This window comes from Ambystoma mexicanum, chromosome 9 (assembly GCF_040938575.1).
Source record: "Ambystoma mexicanum isolate Mex_15411 chromosome 9, UKY_AmexF1_1, whole genome shotgun sequence".
NCBI classification, from domain to species: domain Eukaryota; kingdom Metazoa; phylum Chordata; class Amphibia; order Caudata; family Ambystomatidae; genus Ambystoma; species Ambystoma mexicanum.
This window is the reverse complement of record NC_090931.1, coordinates 1,180,802,658-1,180,816,268: the sequence shown is the minus strand read 5'-3', so window position 1 is coordinate 1,180,816,268 and position 13,611 is coordinate 1,180,802,658. Positions and strand designations below refer to the sequence as shown.

Genomic DNA, 13,611 nt, shown 5'->3' with positions numbered 1-13,611 from the left:
GTCCGCCAACATGACAGGACTTTCTGCAAACATCCAGACTGTTTGCCAACTTTGTAAATGACAAAACATCTGTTTTTTAGCTTTTCATGCCCATATCCGATCCTATCGTCATCACCCCTCAGCTCTCCTCATGCAACCATTTCAAAATATCTGACACAGCTCACGTTTTTCATCATCCAATCAGTGGGCGCATTCGATGTCTGCAGACATTACACCAGGCCATGATTGGTCCAGAGGGTGTCTGCAGACCGAATACTATTTTTTTGACTGGACAGATTGATACCACATTTCCAAAAACATGTTTTTTGGGACCAGGCTGCCACTCCTGGCCATTCCTGGTGCACATTTGGTGAAAGCGGTTTGGGCTGTAGGTGTGAGCAAATGCTTTTCTCCATTGCATCTCTGAGGAAAAGCACACATTTTGAGACCCACTATAACCTTGCCCTCCCGGACAAAACCTCACTAAACTTTGCAGAATCAATCCGAGGGTCCATAACATTTATTGCAAAGTTATGTGAGGAATCGTGCAGGGGGGGGGGATTATGAGCCACTCAAAAAGTGCTCTTCCTATGGGTTGAACAACTTAACCTGACTTAACCTAACAAGACTGAGATCCTCCTCATTGGTACACCCTCTCCATCCTTTCCCCTCATACTCTGGCTGACCACCCTTGACCCTCCTCCTGCCCCTACCTGTGAAGCTAAGAACATCTGGGTCATATTTGACTCCACACTCTCCTTCTCCGCACACATCTCTGATGTCTCAAAAAAGTCAAACTTCTTACTGCACCTTCTCAGAGGTACTCTTCCTTTCCTCTCCTCCCCTCAGAAGCTCACTGTCTTCCAAGCTCTGATTCTCTCTAGGTTGCGCTACTGTAACAACCTCTTTCTAAATCTATCTGCCTCCACTCTCCGCCCTTTACAACTAATCCAGAACAGGACTGCAAGACTTGTCCTTGGCCTCAAGCCCAGAGATCGTATCTCTCCAGCTCTGAAATCTCTCCATTGGCTCCCAGTGGATGAAAGGATTAAATTTAAAACCCTTTGCATTGTCCACAAGCTTTCTGGCGCCTGGATCCAAAATACATTCAACTATCCCTCCGCAAATACCTTCCCTCTCGATCCCTTCGCTCCTCTACCTATAACTTCCTCAGGGTCAGTCGTTTTTCATAGAAGTGAGCTGGGGGTAGATATCTTTCTTCAGCTAGTGCCTTCCTTTGGAACTGCCTGCCACCTTAAAACTTGCGGAGAATCATCTACTTTTCTTGAAGCTCCTCAAGACCTTCATCTTCACTTCTGCCTTTGCCTTACTTCTCCCCTGCTGATCTGCTTTCTCTCTCGGCACTGTGCACCTGGCCACTCTCTGTCCTTCGGGCCCAGGGACCTGCTCACACTGCCATCATCCTGCACTGCCTCTGGGCCACCCCTTGCACTGGGGCCTGTAGTTGTACCCAAACAGTCCCCACCCACTCTTCTTCTGCACTTATCCGATTCACCCTATCTGACTAACATAGCACTTTGCGACTGACAGGCTGCACTACCACTGTTTTTTCTTTTTTTTACCTTATTTATTTACTTATTATTTATTTTGTTCTTTCCATGCTCTGGACGTTGCAATTCCCCCATCCCCCTTCAATGCACTTTCCTCCTCTTTCCCTCCCCCATGCACGTGCGCCTTCTCAATGTCGCTGGGCCTAGTAAGATAGTTGTTTTTGTTTTTGTTTCTCCCCTGTTCCCCTCCCTTCGCCTGGACGCGCTCTGAAACACCTGTGTATGAGCGCGATATAAATAAAATATCATATCATAACCATAACTACAAGGCCGATACTGCAGGCCGTGTAATTCAAATATATATAGATGATTGTTTTAAAGTTATTTTTTCCAAAGCAAAGCACACACTAGAGATGCTTGTTTTAGATTGCAGCTTAAATTTTACTATGGCTCGTCATGTGCAGTATTTTTTTCGCCATTGTTATGAGCTGTGATTTTGCTTAGCATACACAATGGGTGTCATTAATGATTTATGCTTAATATAGCAAGTAATATACAAAAATAGTGTGAATACAAAAAGGAATCCGAATTGAATATGCTCCATTTTTCATAAATGCATTTCAATTTCAAGACTACTGTTATGCAGCACCAGAGAACACGATTAACCCTACATACAATTGAGATGCAAATGAAACCGCAAAAAACGACGGGTCTTGCAGTGGTTACACACTCACCATGGTCCCATTATTCCCAGCAACTATTTTGCTTGATCTAAAGTTGTAGGAGAATACAAGCATTAAAAAACAAACAGCATATCTAATGGGATAACGGTATTGCATTTCACTAGAATCGAAAGCTGCCGTGTGGACCACAGGGCAAAAGTGTCTCTGTCCCTTTAGAGATTGTATTTACCCCAGGGGTAGGACAACCGTAACTTTACTTCACAAAGTACAATACTAGAGGAATGGTTGAAAGGAACCACAGGAGCCTTCTAGTCTATCGACCAGCGTACTGGTTTCAAAATGTTCTAATTAGCATGTTTAACTCCATATCTGTCATGGTTGTTCTTAAAATTACAGAGAGACTTTCTTCCAAAGCTTGCCCTAGGCAGTTATGTTCTGTATCCCCATGATACATATCTCAAAATAATTCGATGCAATTTAAGCTGAATATCCTTTTCTTTTGAATGGCCACCCAATGTTGCCTTTTGCCGGAATTTCACTGTGTTGCTTTAATTCACTGTGTTACATTTACACTGACTGAGGAAACATTAACAAAGTCCCTAGAGCCAATGTCAGGTGGTACATCCTCTATTCAAAGGGTTTGCCATGATTGGGACCCCAGGACATCATGGGATGCTGTGATGCCAGCCTTCTAATGTAGATTTCCAGTAGCTGGCAGGCTGGAGAGAAGTTGTGTGGATTGGTGAGGCTGCACTGTTCTGTTATGTTTTGTTTTGTTATGTTATGTTGATTTATACAGAGCTTCACTATCACCCACGGGCATTCTCCTGGTGCTCGCTTGGATCTGCAACAGAGGCATTAGTGAAGAGAGGATGAGAGGATAGGTTCAGGACCAGGAGGAACTGGCATCTGTGAGTGCTGTTTTGCATTGTGGGAGTTGGAGTGGGCGGCCCTGTGCGTTATAACCGTATGGGTAAGACTCAGTGCCTCAGGTCTATGCTAGTGTTTGTGTTGGTGTTAGTGTTTCATGTGATGTTGGGGTTGGATGTGATTGTGCACACTTTAAGATTGTGTCCATAAGTGTTCCATAGTCAAGCGTGGATATTGTTGTATGACTAGCTGGTGTCTTGGTGTGTATGTGTGTCATTGAACAGTTTTATGGAATATGTGGCGGGTGTTTCACTCTAGGGGTGCTTTCAGAATCTCAGAAATGGTGAGTGTGAACATTGAATTTATTCTTGGTGTTTGTATGTGTAGTGTGGCTAGCCCAAGTGATAGAGTAGTGGTGTTGGTTATGTTGGAGGAGCAGGAAGGCGTAAGCGGGTTTGTAAGTCGGCTGGTTTGTTGGAGCCACTAGGGTGTGACAGTTCGGTTTCCACCTGTTGGTTTCTACCCATGTTCTTGGTTGCAGCAAGTTGGTCCATCTTGTCTACTCTCTAGTTTGTTTATCTGTGATGTTATTGCTTCCTGGGTCCCTTTGCAGTTATCATTGTATTTTGAGTAACCGGGATTTGAGTCATTTCCTGAAAGTGATGTGGTCTTCTGTGGTTGTAATTTCTCTGAGCATGGTGTTCCAGAGGTTTGCAATTAGACATGAAATAGCAGCTCTGCCGAATTTCCGTTTTTTATAATTCTTTGTCTCTATTTGTAGGTCGTTGCTGGATTGCATTACCATGGCTTAGAGGGATCCAGTGACATAAGCATGCCATCAAGCAGGTGGACCATTGAATGAGCTGCAAGCATGAAGTGAGGCACAAAGAGCAAGGGGATTGGGATGGCATAGAAACATGAAGATGGTGGTCAAGGACAGACAATATTGAGGGGCTACTAGTTGGTGGCCAGTGATGTTGTGAAACTCCGAGCTGTAATAGGAAAGTCCACCACATCACTGAGCAGGGAACTAATTGAACATGTATTCATGTTTTTGACAATGTATAGGTTTAGCCAACATTAAGGTATATTGATCGAATTACACGTATACCACTAGTTCCACTCCATAATAAAACAAAAATCAAATGGGTAAAACCTTTGTAACATACTTTTACTTTCTATCACGTTTTTGACTGTGTGATTGAAGTGAATATCTCAAACAACTACATCATATTATATTACATCTTTGTATAAAAAATGTTGTGTTCAATCCACATCTTATTTAATAAAATTATTTATATGTATACCAGTTGTTATCTAGCAACACATATGACTGCATTGTCTGGATGCACTAACAATACATTGAAGGCTCCTCTGAGGCTACGGGGAGGTGACAGAACCTATTTTAATATTTCATGAACAAAATTACTTTCAGAGTAACAACAATAATATAGAATAAAATGGTGAACTGTTGTTTGCCTTGACAGAGGCGGGCACCCCTATGATAATCTTGAACAACAACGTTGGCACACTGATCTTTTAACGTATGATTTGGATTTGCAAATCAAGAATCACTGTAACAGTTTTTTAATATTGAAAATAAATAATAATCCTCAAACACCAACTGATGATAAGTCATGCTGGCCTACTGAAGGGAGACGGAGATGTTTGGTTACCCCACTTTTAATATTTTCTATCATCCTCAAAAGAAATGATCAGGGATACTTGGGAATTTACTTTGGGGACTTCACTTCCTACCCTGTTTTCTGATCATTTCCCCTAGTGCCTGAAACAATTGTTTTCCACCTCAAATCTCATCTAAGTTTATCACACTCTGACAGAAAGGTTGTGAACATCCTAGCTTTTATAAAAGTTTAATTAAATAATACAAGTATTCTAATACTACTGTTTCTGAAAGGGGGGTCAGCTAACCAAACACTCCTTTCCAGAAGCTATATGCCAAAATAATGGTGCATGCATATGCCCTTAGCGCACTGACAACTCCAGAACCTGTTCTTCAGTGGCACAGGTCATGCTCACAGTGACACATCTGTATTCCTGACAGCTGCTGAGAGCCAGGGTCTGAGTAGCCTGAGATGACATTGTAATGAATACACCTCCAATACAAAATATCAGGATGGTCGGATAGCTCTGGGGCAACATGTTTGTCTTGGAAGCAAGACAACGCAGAGCAACACAGGTTTGAATCATCTGGTAGCATGGTAATATCTGAGAACAGGCCCAATCTACTTCTGGTATGGTGACTAGCAGTAGCAAACAATTATTCAAAGCCACTAAAATTTGATATCATACAAGTGTCAGCTTGGTGAGCCCAGACCATATACGTGAGGGCCATGTGTATTCATGGCAGCCTGGCTGTCTCCACTTAAGCAAGTGAGCACATAGACATGATTCTGGCTTTCTCTGAATCCCAGGTAGGAAGGGTCACATATACCCCCAGTCTCAAGAATGCTGGACAGGACATCTCCTGGGAACCCTAATTCAAACATAACAAAGGCCAGACTCACACCAGTGCTCTGCACATCAAAGGGCATTTAAAGCCTGAACAATGGGAGGTGCCAGATTTAGTATAGCCTGCAAGGACTCTGGGGACCAGAGAAAGGTTTCCAACATCGTGCTTTTCTGCTGGGTCCTTCTCACTTACTTTCCCAACCATTTCTTGTGGGACAAAGCAATCTGGACATGATTTAACAAGGGGAAGGTCATTTGCTACAGCAGCAGGGATTGGACCAGTTACAACAGACTTGCTTTTATCCAGTCCAAGTGACAATTTAACGTTATAAGAGTGGGTTCCATAAACCTTCTTGGTGTCTTTGCTGGACAACAAAAATAATTCATCTCTGGATCCCTGTTGGGAGTTGTAAAATGCATTGAATGTATGTGAAACACACACATTCACTAAACAAAACAAAACATAGTGTGCATTGTTTTTCTTCTCCACTGCACATCTCACTGAGGTCATGTCCAATATACAAAGTTTGTTTTGCACAGTAATGTTCCAGAATGTATTGTAATATGTACTGTGCCAATGAAATTGAATGAATTCTACATATAATGGCTATATTACTAATTATAATTAAGTAAAACTGCATCACAGGCTTATGTGCTGTGTGTATATATCACTTTAAATGTCCAAATACAGCCTTGAAGGCCAGTTACCAAGGCCTAAGGAATGATGGTCAGTTCTAGCAAAACAAAAGCATATAATTAATCAGTAATTTATCCATTGAGCATAACTGAACAGAAACAGGTAGATATTCAAATGATATGCTCCTGCTTAGCAAATACAAATAAATGGGTCATTTGATGTGCAAGAAATCCTCATGTTGTGGTATCTGAAAGAAGTTATGAGCAAGATGCTGCAGAAAGAGACAATGCTTGGGTGGAGAATGTGGCAATAAGACCCAAGGCGGTGGCCCAATACCGCCCCAGGTAATGCCCCCGGGACTGTAGGTACAGGCCCGAGTGTGCGATATTGGGCCCCACCGAGGGTCTTATAGCCATTGGTACCCTGGCCCGTTAGACAGGGGAAGTAATGGCATTTTCTTCTGTTTAGAAACGCTGCCGCGTTTCAAAACAGAAAAAGAAAAGTGAAAAAATGGCCGCTGGGAAAGGGAAAACGTAGTGTGTTTCCCTTTCCATGGCGGCCATCGGGAGTGGACGTGCTGGGAACACCCAAGAAAAGAAGAAAAAAGAAGGTAAGTGGGGTTGGGAGAGGGGAAGGGGAAAACAACAAAAAAACATACTGAAGTCTCCGGACGGGGACGATGGAAGCCTCCAGCCGCGTCGAGGCTCGGGGCGGAGATGGCCCTGCTCAGAGTCTCCACATGCCTGGAGGCTTCCATCGTCCCCTGCCGGAGACCAAGGGATAGAAGGTAAGTGGGGTGGGGAGGGCAGGGAGGTCAGAGGAGGGAGGAAATGGAAAACAAATAAAAGCCTTACCCTAGTCCCTGGCAGGGGAAGAAGGCAGCCTACAGCCATGGGGAGGCTCGGAGCGGGGATTGCCCTGTTTCAAGCCTCCTCATTCGCTAAGGGGCTGCCACGCCCCTCGCCAGGAACAGAGTACCCGCATGCGCAGGACGCACCGGCGTACAAGGGAATACTGTGTGGTATGGCTCGCAAAAGAGCCAATCCACAAGCTGTATTCCCGGTGCGCAGCTCATGCCGGGTACTAATGCCAGTTATTTAAGCCCAAACAAACATTACCTAGGGAGATATCTTGGGGAAATCTGCAGATGAAGGGGCCTGTCCAATATCATGGGTGTTTCCTCAGCATAAAGTTAGGGACCACCTTTAAATTATTTTAAACTCAACAGAATATTTAGAACAACAACAGCCAGTTTCTTCTCTCAGAATGTTGGGGTGGATGTGTTCTGTGAATTAGATAAGTGAATTAATTATTCTATTGAGCAAATTACATTTACAGAGTGCAGTTCATGTCAAAGTCATCTAACTATATACAGGGTATATTTGGGGTGAACTGCTGTGGAGTAAACTCTGTCACTCTGCCGACTGCACTGGGGCTAGGAAACCTTGACCTTACCAGCCAAATTCTTTGTAAAAGAAAGGCAAAGTAAGAATGACTGACCTTGACTGACCTTGATGTAAAAACCCATGTAGTGAGACTGACATCACTCTGACAACTCCTATGCAGGCTGGAATCATGCTTTGCTACTTCGTGCCCCCTGCAAATTTCTTCAATCGTGCCCAACACCTTCTAAACCATGACAGGACCAAAAGTGCTGCTTTTAACAGTCATTCAAATCTTCAAACCGCTACTTGCAACTTTCAAACAGGTTTGACACTGCATTGAACCGACCTTGCCTCAAACTGACTCTAACCGCTTTAAGCCATTGTACAATCCACAGAATCAACACAGTGGTATCATCGTCTTAAACTGACTCCCTCACCAATACTTGTTGGTCCCTTCAAATAAAACAACTCAAAACCTTCACAGAACCACTTCCAGACCGGCTTAAGTCTGACTTGCTTCTCTAAGGTCCCAGAAAAACCCAGTTTGAAGCTGTTGAAAAACCCACATTCAAAATTCTCTTAAGAGGCACATTCCCACTGGCCCACTTTCTGGGACCTTAGAGAAGTAATGCCCCCTTTGTGCACCATTCTTGCATAAGCATATAATTGTTAATAACAGTGATGCAATTGCTTACACGATCACCCCTGTTCACGTACCCTAAGGGCTATTCCCTGTCTGAATCTGTATCTTTTGTGATCTTTCCGCAGGGGTAGAATTTTGCTTCTGTTTTTCTAATTCCATAATTGCATTCTTTTGTGTTTCAATAAAGTATATATATTTGTATAGCACCTTGATTGGACATTCTTTTATTTTGATGTGTATTTCAGGAAGCTCAAATGATTTTTACATTTCAGTGTGCAACCATTAATTTCATGCAGCAAACAATAGAAATGTTATACAAGTTTCTCTTATTCTCACATGTGCTCAATGCAAATGGTTATTGTAAGTGCATTCATGTCTAACAAGTTGGATTACTTGTCTGTTCTTTCTGATTTATTGTGTCCAGACCCTTTACAATTTCTAGCTTCTAGAGATAAATGGACACTACGAATGGGTGGCACAGTACAAAGTCTGTAAATGATTATCTAAGGTTCTGTGGTATAATAAAGGTGTAAACGGAAAGGAAGAGTCAAGTCTAATTCTTCCTACAATATGCTATTTACAAAGCCAATGAAAACACCTCCAGTCACACAGACTCCCTATCTGAATGCACCAACAGCAACCTGGCATTTGGACAGGACAAAAAGCGTTTAGTACTGGATCCTCCACAAAGCCTCACAACTGCATGAGTTGACTACAACATTTGTGAACATTTGGGACAGCATTTCTTCTATTCCGAAAATAATTAAAAAAAAAAAAAACACAGAATTAAATAATAATGATAATAATAATATGGCGTGTGCTTGCTCTGAAAACAGTTCCAAAATGGAAGCAACTTTGAAAAAAAAAAAAAAAGCAGAGAGCTTAAATTTTGAGGGATATCCATACATGTCCGCTTTTAAATGTGTGGGTAGAAACACCCACACATTCCATTTGATGCTTTCTTTAATATAGACTATTACGGCCTACAGTGATACCAGTGTATGTTCCATAGTACAGTCGATCACGTTTTCCCTGGGTGAAATCCAGTGAGTTATAAATATACATCAATACAAATTATGACACTTACTAATGCTTTCTGAGATCAACAAGGCAACAGAGGTTTACTTTAGAAGAGACATTTCATACATCACCCTTCTGCTCAGATACAAATACAGCATACTTAATATGCGTGAATCACAAACTTGAAAAACATGGCCTTTTCTACCAGTTGGTGAAATATGGGTATGTGTTTAACTTACATATCTTTGTGACCCGTCATATTCACACCTCTCAATTTTTCCCAGGCTTCCATCAGAAAAGTAAAGTTTTTCTGCCCTGTGATCGATGGTGAGTCCGTTTGGTGTTAAAATATCTGTGCTGACAATGACCTGTGCATTTTTCCCAGAAAGAGTGGACCTCATGATACTTGGATGTTGCTCATTCCAGTTAGTCCAAAACATTATACTGTAATAAAAAAACAAAGCATACACATAAACAGGAATTTTGTCTCGACCTAGTAACCCAGCATCTAAATAGTATAGATTCTAAATGCAACTTAAATCATAGATGAATACATGAAACTGTAACTAATTAATTAATGCACATAGTGCATTGCCTACAGAATTGCAACCCAGTTCAAATACACACAATACAACTGCATTCTACTATTATTAAAATAAATCAGATATATATATGTAACGTTGGAAATCATAAACATTCCACTACATTTAACATATTGAAGTCATATAGGGATGTGAAATGCCTAAAAATAATGTGCAATATAATTGCATTTGGACTGAAATCAACACAAACATCAACATTTGTAACATTACAGAGGTACATTTGAATAATGTCATCTAACGCCACACAGCCTGGTAGTTATTTGCTCATCGTTCATGCCTATGTACTGCATACATTTGTAAAATATGCATAGATGTTAACATATTCATAGTTGTGTTCTTATGATTTTCAAAAACAGCTTTTGAAATAGGAACCGGCTTACCAACTGGAATCAGCAAAATAAATTCAATATATACATTGTGCACTACTGGAGCTATTTCATTATGCATGTAAATATCTCATTGAGTTAAAATGATAGCATGAGCGTGTTACAGTTATATCATCGTGCAATGACTTTCTTTACATAATTTATGGCTGTTTGCTCTGTACACTGTGAAATCCTCAATAACATTCATAAAAAGATGCAGGTAACCCCATCTGCAAAAGGATAATCTGTTAACACGATGCCAATTTTTCTCACCCACATTTCAAAAGCATAGTGTACTTGTTTTCAGCTGCATTGATAGACTGATCCGCAGTGCCTGCTTTACTCTTGGCTTTGGGCAGGTTCAAAGAACACAAGATGCCCACTCAACAGCTGCAGTGACAGTTAAGTCTCTGGTCGGGATGGCATTTAAGATATGCCTCTCCATACCAAAACGACAGTGACCATAAGTAACTCATTCTGGTGGCAGGGTAAACTCTAAAATAAAGCTATGCCTGAGTTTCAGCATATTGCATGGTACTACTTATGATCATGGCCACCACATCTCAATTGATTTTCCACATGTGTCATGTCCTGTGAGTTAGTTCTGCTGTGGAAGATGATGTGTATTCTGGTCAGCCATTTGGATTGATTTGATCAGATACTTGCAGCTCCGCTCTAGACAAGAAGCTTCACCTGAGAAGAACTTACTGAACTTTCTTTGGGAAAGTTGCACTTCCCAAAGCTCTCACCCTGAGGTGAAGAACAAGCCATCAAAGGCAGTAGGAATGTATGGCCCCTACCCACTTGTAGGGGACATTAGGAGTGACCTTTTGCTGTGGAACAGGACCTGCCACTCTAGACCAGACGCTTCCAAATCTGGGAAAGCAAACACTAATTTGAACCATCAAGTACTCCAGTCCGCCTGAGTTGGCCTCGCAGAATGTGAGGGCCAGACCAGCCAGAACTCCCAGTTCTGCACAGAATTGATTGCTCTGTGTTCACCGCACCAATATCGAGAGGAAAGGCGTCAGTGCTGGCGTTTGCTCTCTTCCACTAATCCAGACTATCACTTGCACTCCAAACCAGCTTGGTGCTGATTAGTGAGCTAGCTAAGGCTGTAAGGCTAGGCGTGAAATGACTTCTTGATGCTCAGAAGCAGTCTGAATCATGTATGAGTCACATGCCAACTCTGACTAGTGTTACAACCACTGCTTGACTCAGCTAGCAATCGAACAGCCACCTCATTGACATGCATATCAACAACCCCGAGATCACCACTTCAATGACTGTCGTCTGCTGACTCAAACCGCTGTATCATCACTCATTGCCACTGCCTAAACCCCAGCTTTACCTGATATAACTACAAAGTAATCCTGTGACTGCCCTAACCTGCATCATTGAGAGCCTCCTTTCTACCAAAAAGAGCAACTGCATTTTACCCTCATTGACTCTCACTTGCTTCTTGGGCCCACATGCTCCAACATGCCCAAACTGTGCTTGATCTTCTCTCATCAACGTTTAATGCCATGTCTTACTCTGTCAGGCCACCACAAACTGAATTCAGATACTGTTGACCCTGAACTGCCCCCTCTGTCATTTTTGGACCCTAGAGACTGCTTAGGTCATGATCACTCCTGGTTTCACCAACAACATATCCCTTTTGCGGCTAGTAACTTGACTACCATCCCCTGGAACCATAGTCAGAGTGCTACTTTCCTCAGGCTGTTGCATCCTCTCTGTTCTTCCTTTGCGGTTGGTTTTTGTACAATGTTTTCTGTTGAATCTGTTGCAGAAGGTGTGTTTAATTAAATCGTATATATTTTAATAGAGCCTTGATTGGGCATTCCCTTTATTTTCATCTGAGCATAGCCTTCCCTGGCCCCACATTGCCACAAAAAGTGAAGGAGAAATATGTTGTATCTGTCCCTCTGTTACCTTTATGATTTCATTTGGTTTTGGTTTGTAGAAGTGTGAGAGATGAATGGGCACTTTTACCCCAACTCATCCATGCACTCCTGTGGAGTAGAATCTAATCACATTGTAAAACAACAACGAAAAAGTGGGATAAGGATGAATGAAGTTAGAATGGGAGATCAATGCTTGAAGAGTCAGGAATGTGAAGAATGGTGTGTGGGTCAATAAGTGAGGACAGAGGGGTGTCCAGTGGTGTATGCAATGAAGAAGGCAGGAGAGGAGAGGCAATAGGAATGAGGAGAAAGACAAGAGACCAGGGATAAATACATTTTCTGAGTGGATGAGCTAGAGATGAACACATAGAAATTCAGAATTGATGAGGGAGGATACAAGTGACACAAATACAGAAAGAAAGAATATGATAGGAGGATGGGGTGAGGATGGAGGCGTGTGACAAGTTGACAGTGAGAAGGAAAGTAAAACAATGGGGAGAGGAGTAATGTGTGAAATTGGCTATGTGGGTTTGCAAATTATCTCAATGCCTGCATTTTGCTTGAGCCAGATAGCTCTCAGGGATTTAGACAACTGCATAAGTGGTTTGGCCCTTATTAGAGATCATCAGTGAAGTCTGTCTTCAAATTTTAAATAAAAGCATAATAAACATAAGACGAAGACATGTTTCTGCAGCTAAAAGCATGAACTTGAGCTAATCTGAATATTGACAATTAATTGCAAATGTGGCCCTGAACTGGAGGTGACCTTCTGGTGATTGCTATTGGACAGCGGTGTGGGTTAGCTGAAATTGATTATTCCATGTTCACAGTTCAGGTAGAAATCTATGTGTCTTTCCTTGATAAACCTACCATAACATTTATGGAATTTACTACAGAAAAATATAGAGATGTATGTGTATGTGTATCTACAGATGTATGTGATGTATAGATAAAGTCAGTGAAACAACTTTAGTTAAGACAGCGTTACAGTGATCTGATGTATCACCACAAAACCCTTCTAATTCTGTGGTGTTGTAAATGATGACCACCTTAGCTCGCCGCACCCTCATTGATGTCCCCATTCAGTCATTGTGTATCTCATTGTGAATTCCTTCTGTGATAATTAGTATGTGCTCATGGAATTTCCAATGGGGGACGATGGGCCTCATTACGAGGTTGGCGGTAAGCGATTACTGGCACCGGTAAGGGCACCGGTGCCTGTAATCCCTTACCGCCCTACTTCGAGTTCCCTTTGTGGGTCCTCCCTTAATGCCTGGTTTATCCAGGCGTTAAGGACCGGACCCGCAAAGGGACAAAGGAGCTAATAACGGTACGGCAATTTGCGGTACCGTTATTAGCACCATCCCCATTCCCATTGAGCCCTATCGGGGCTCAAATGGGAATGGGGAAGGGCCCTGGTGAATGGGGAATTACCGGTCCCGCCAACCTTGGAATGGACTGGTAATTGCTCCATTCACCAGGGCAAAGTCGGTAGGGTTTTGGAGGCAGCCATGGAGCTAATAGGTCCATGGCTACC

General features: G+C 42.3%; 1 protein-coding gene across 3 annotated transcripts in view; it reads right to left on the bottom strand.

The window, feature by feature from the left end:
• LRP1B (LDL receptor related protein 1B) overlaps nucleotides 1–13,611 on the bottom strand; it is a 4,835,697-nt gene that overhangs the window by 1,080,307 nt on the left and 3,741,779 nt on the right. For all 3 annotated transcript variants that reach the window (XM_069616528.1, XM_069616527.1, XM_069616526.1), the window contains exon 43: nucleotides 9,440–9,644. In XM_069616528.1, the coding sequence (XP_069472629.1) occupies nucleotides 9,440–9,644 (205 nt within the window). The remainder of the gene's footprint in view (nucleotides 1–9,439; nucleotides 9,645–13,611) is intronic.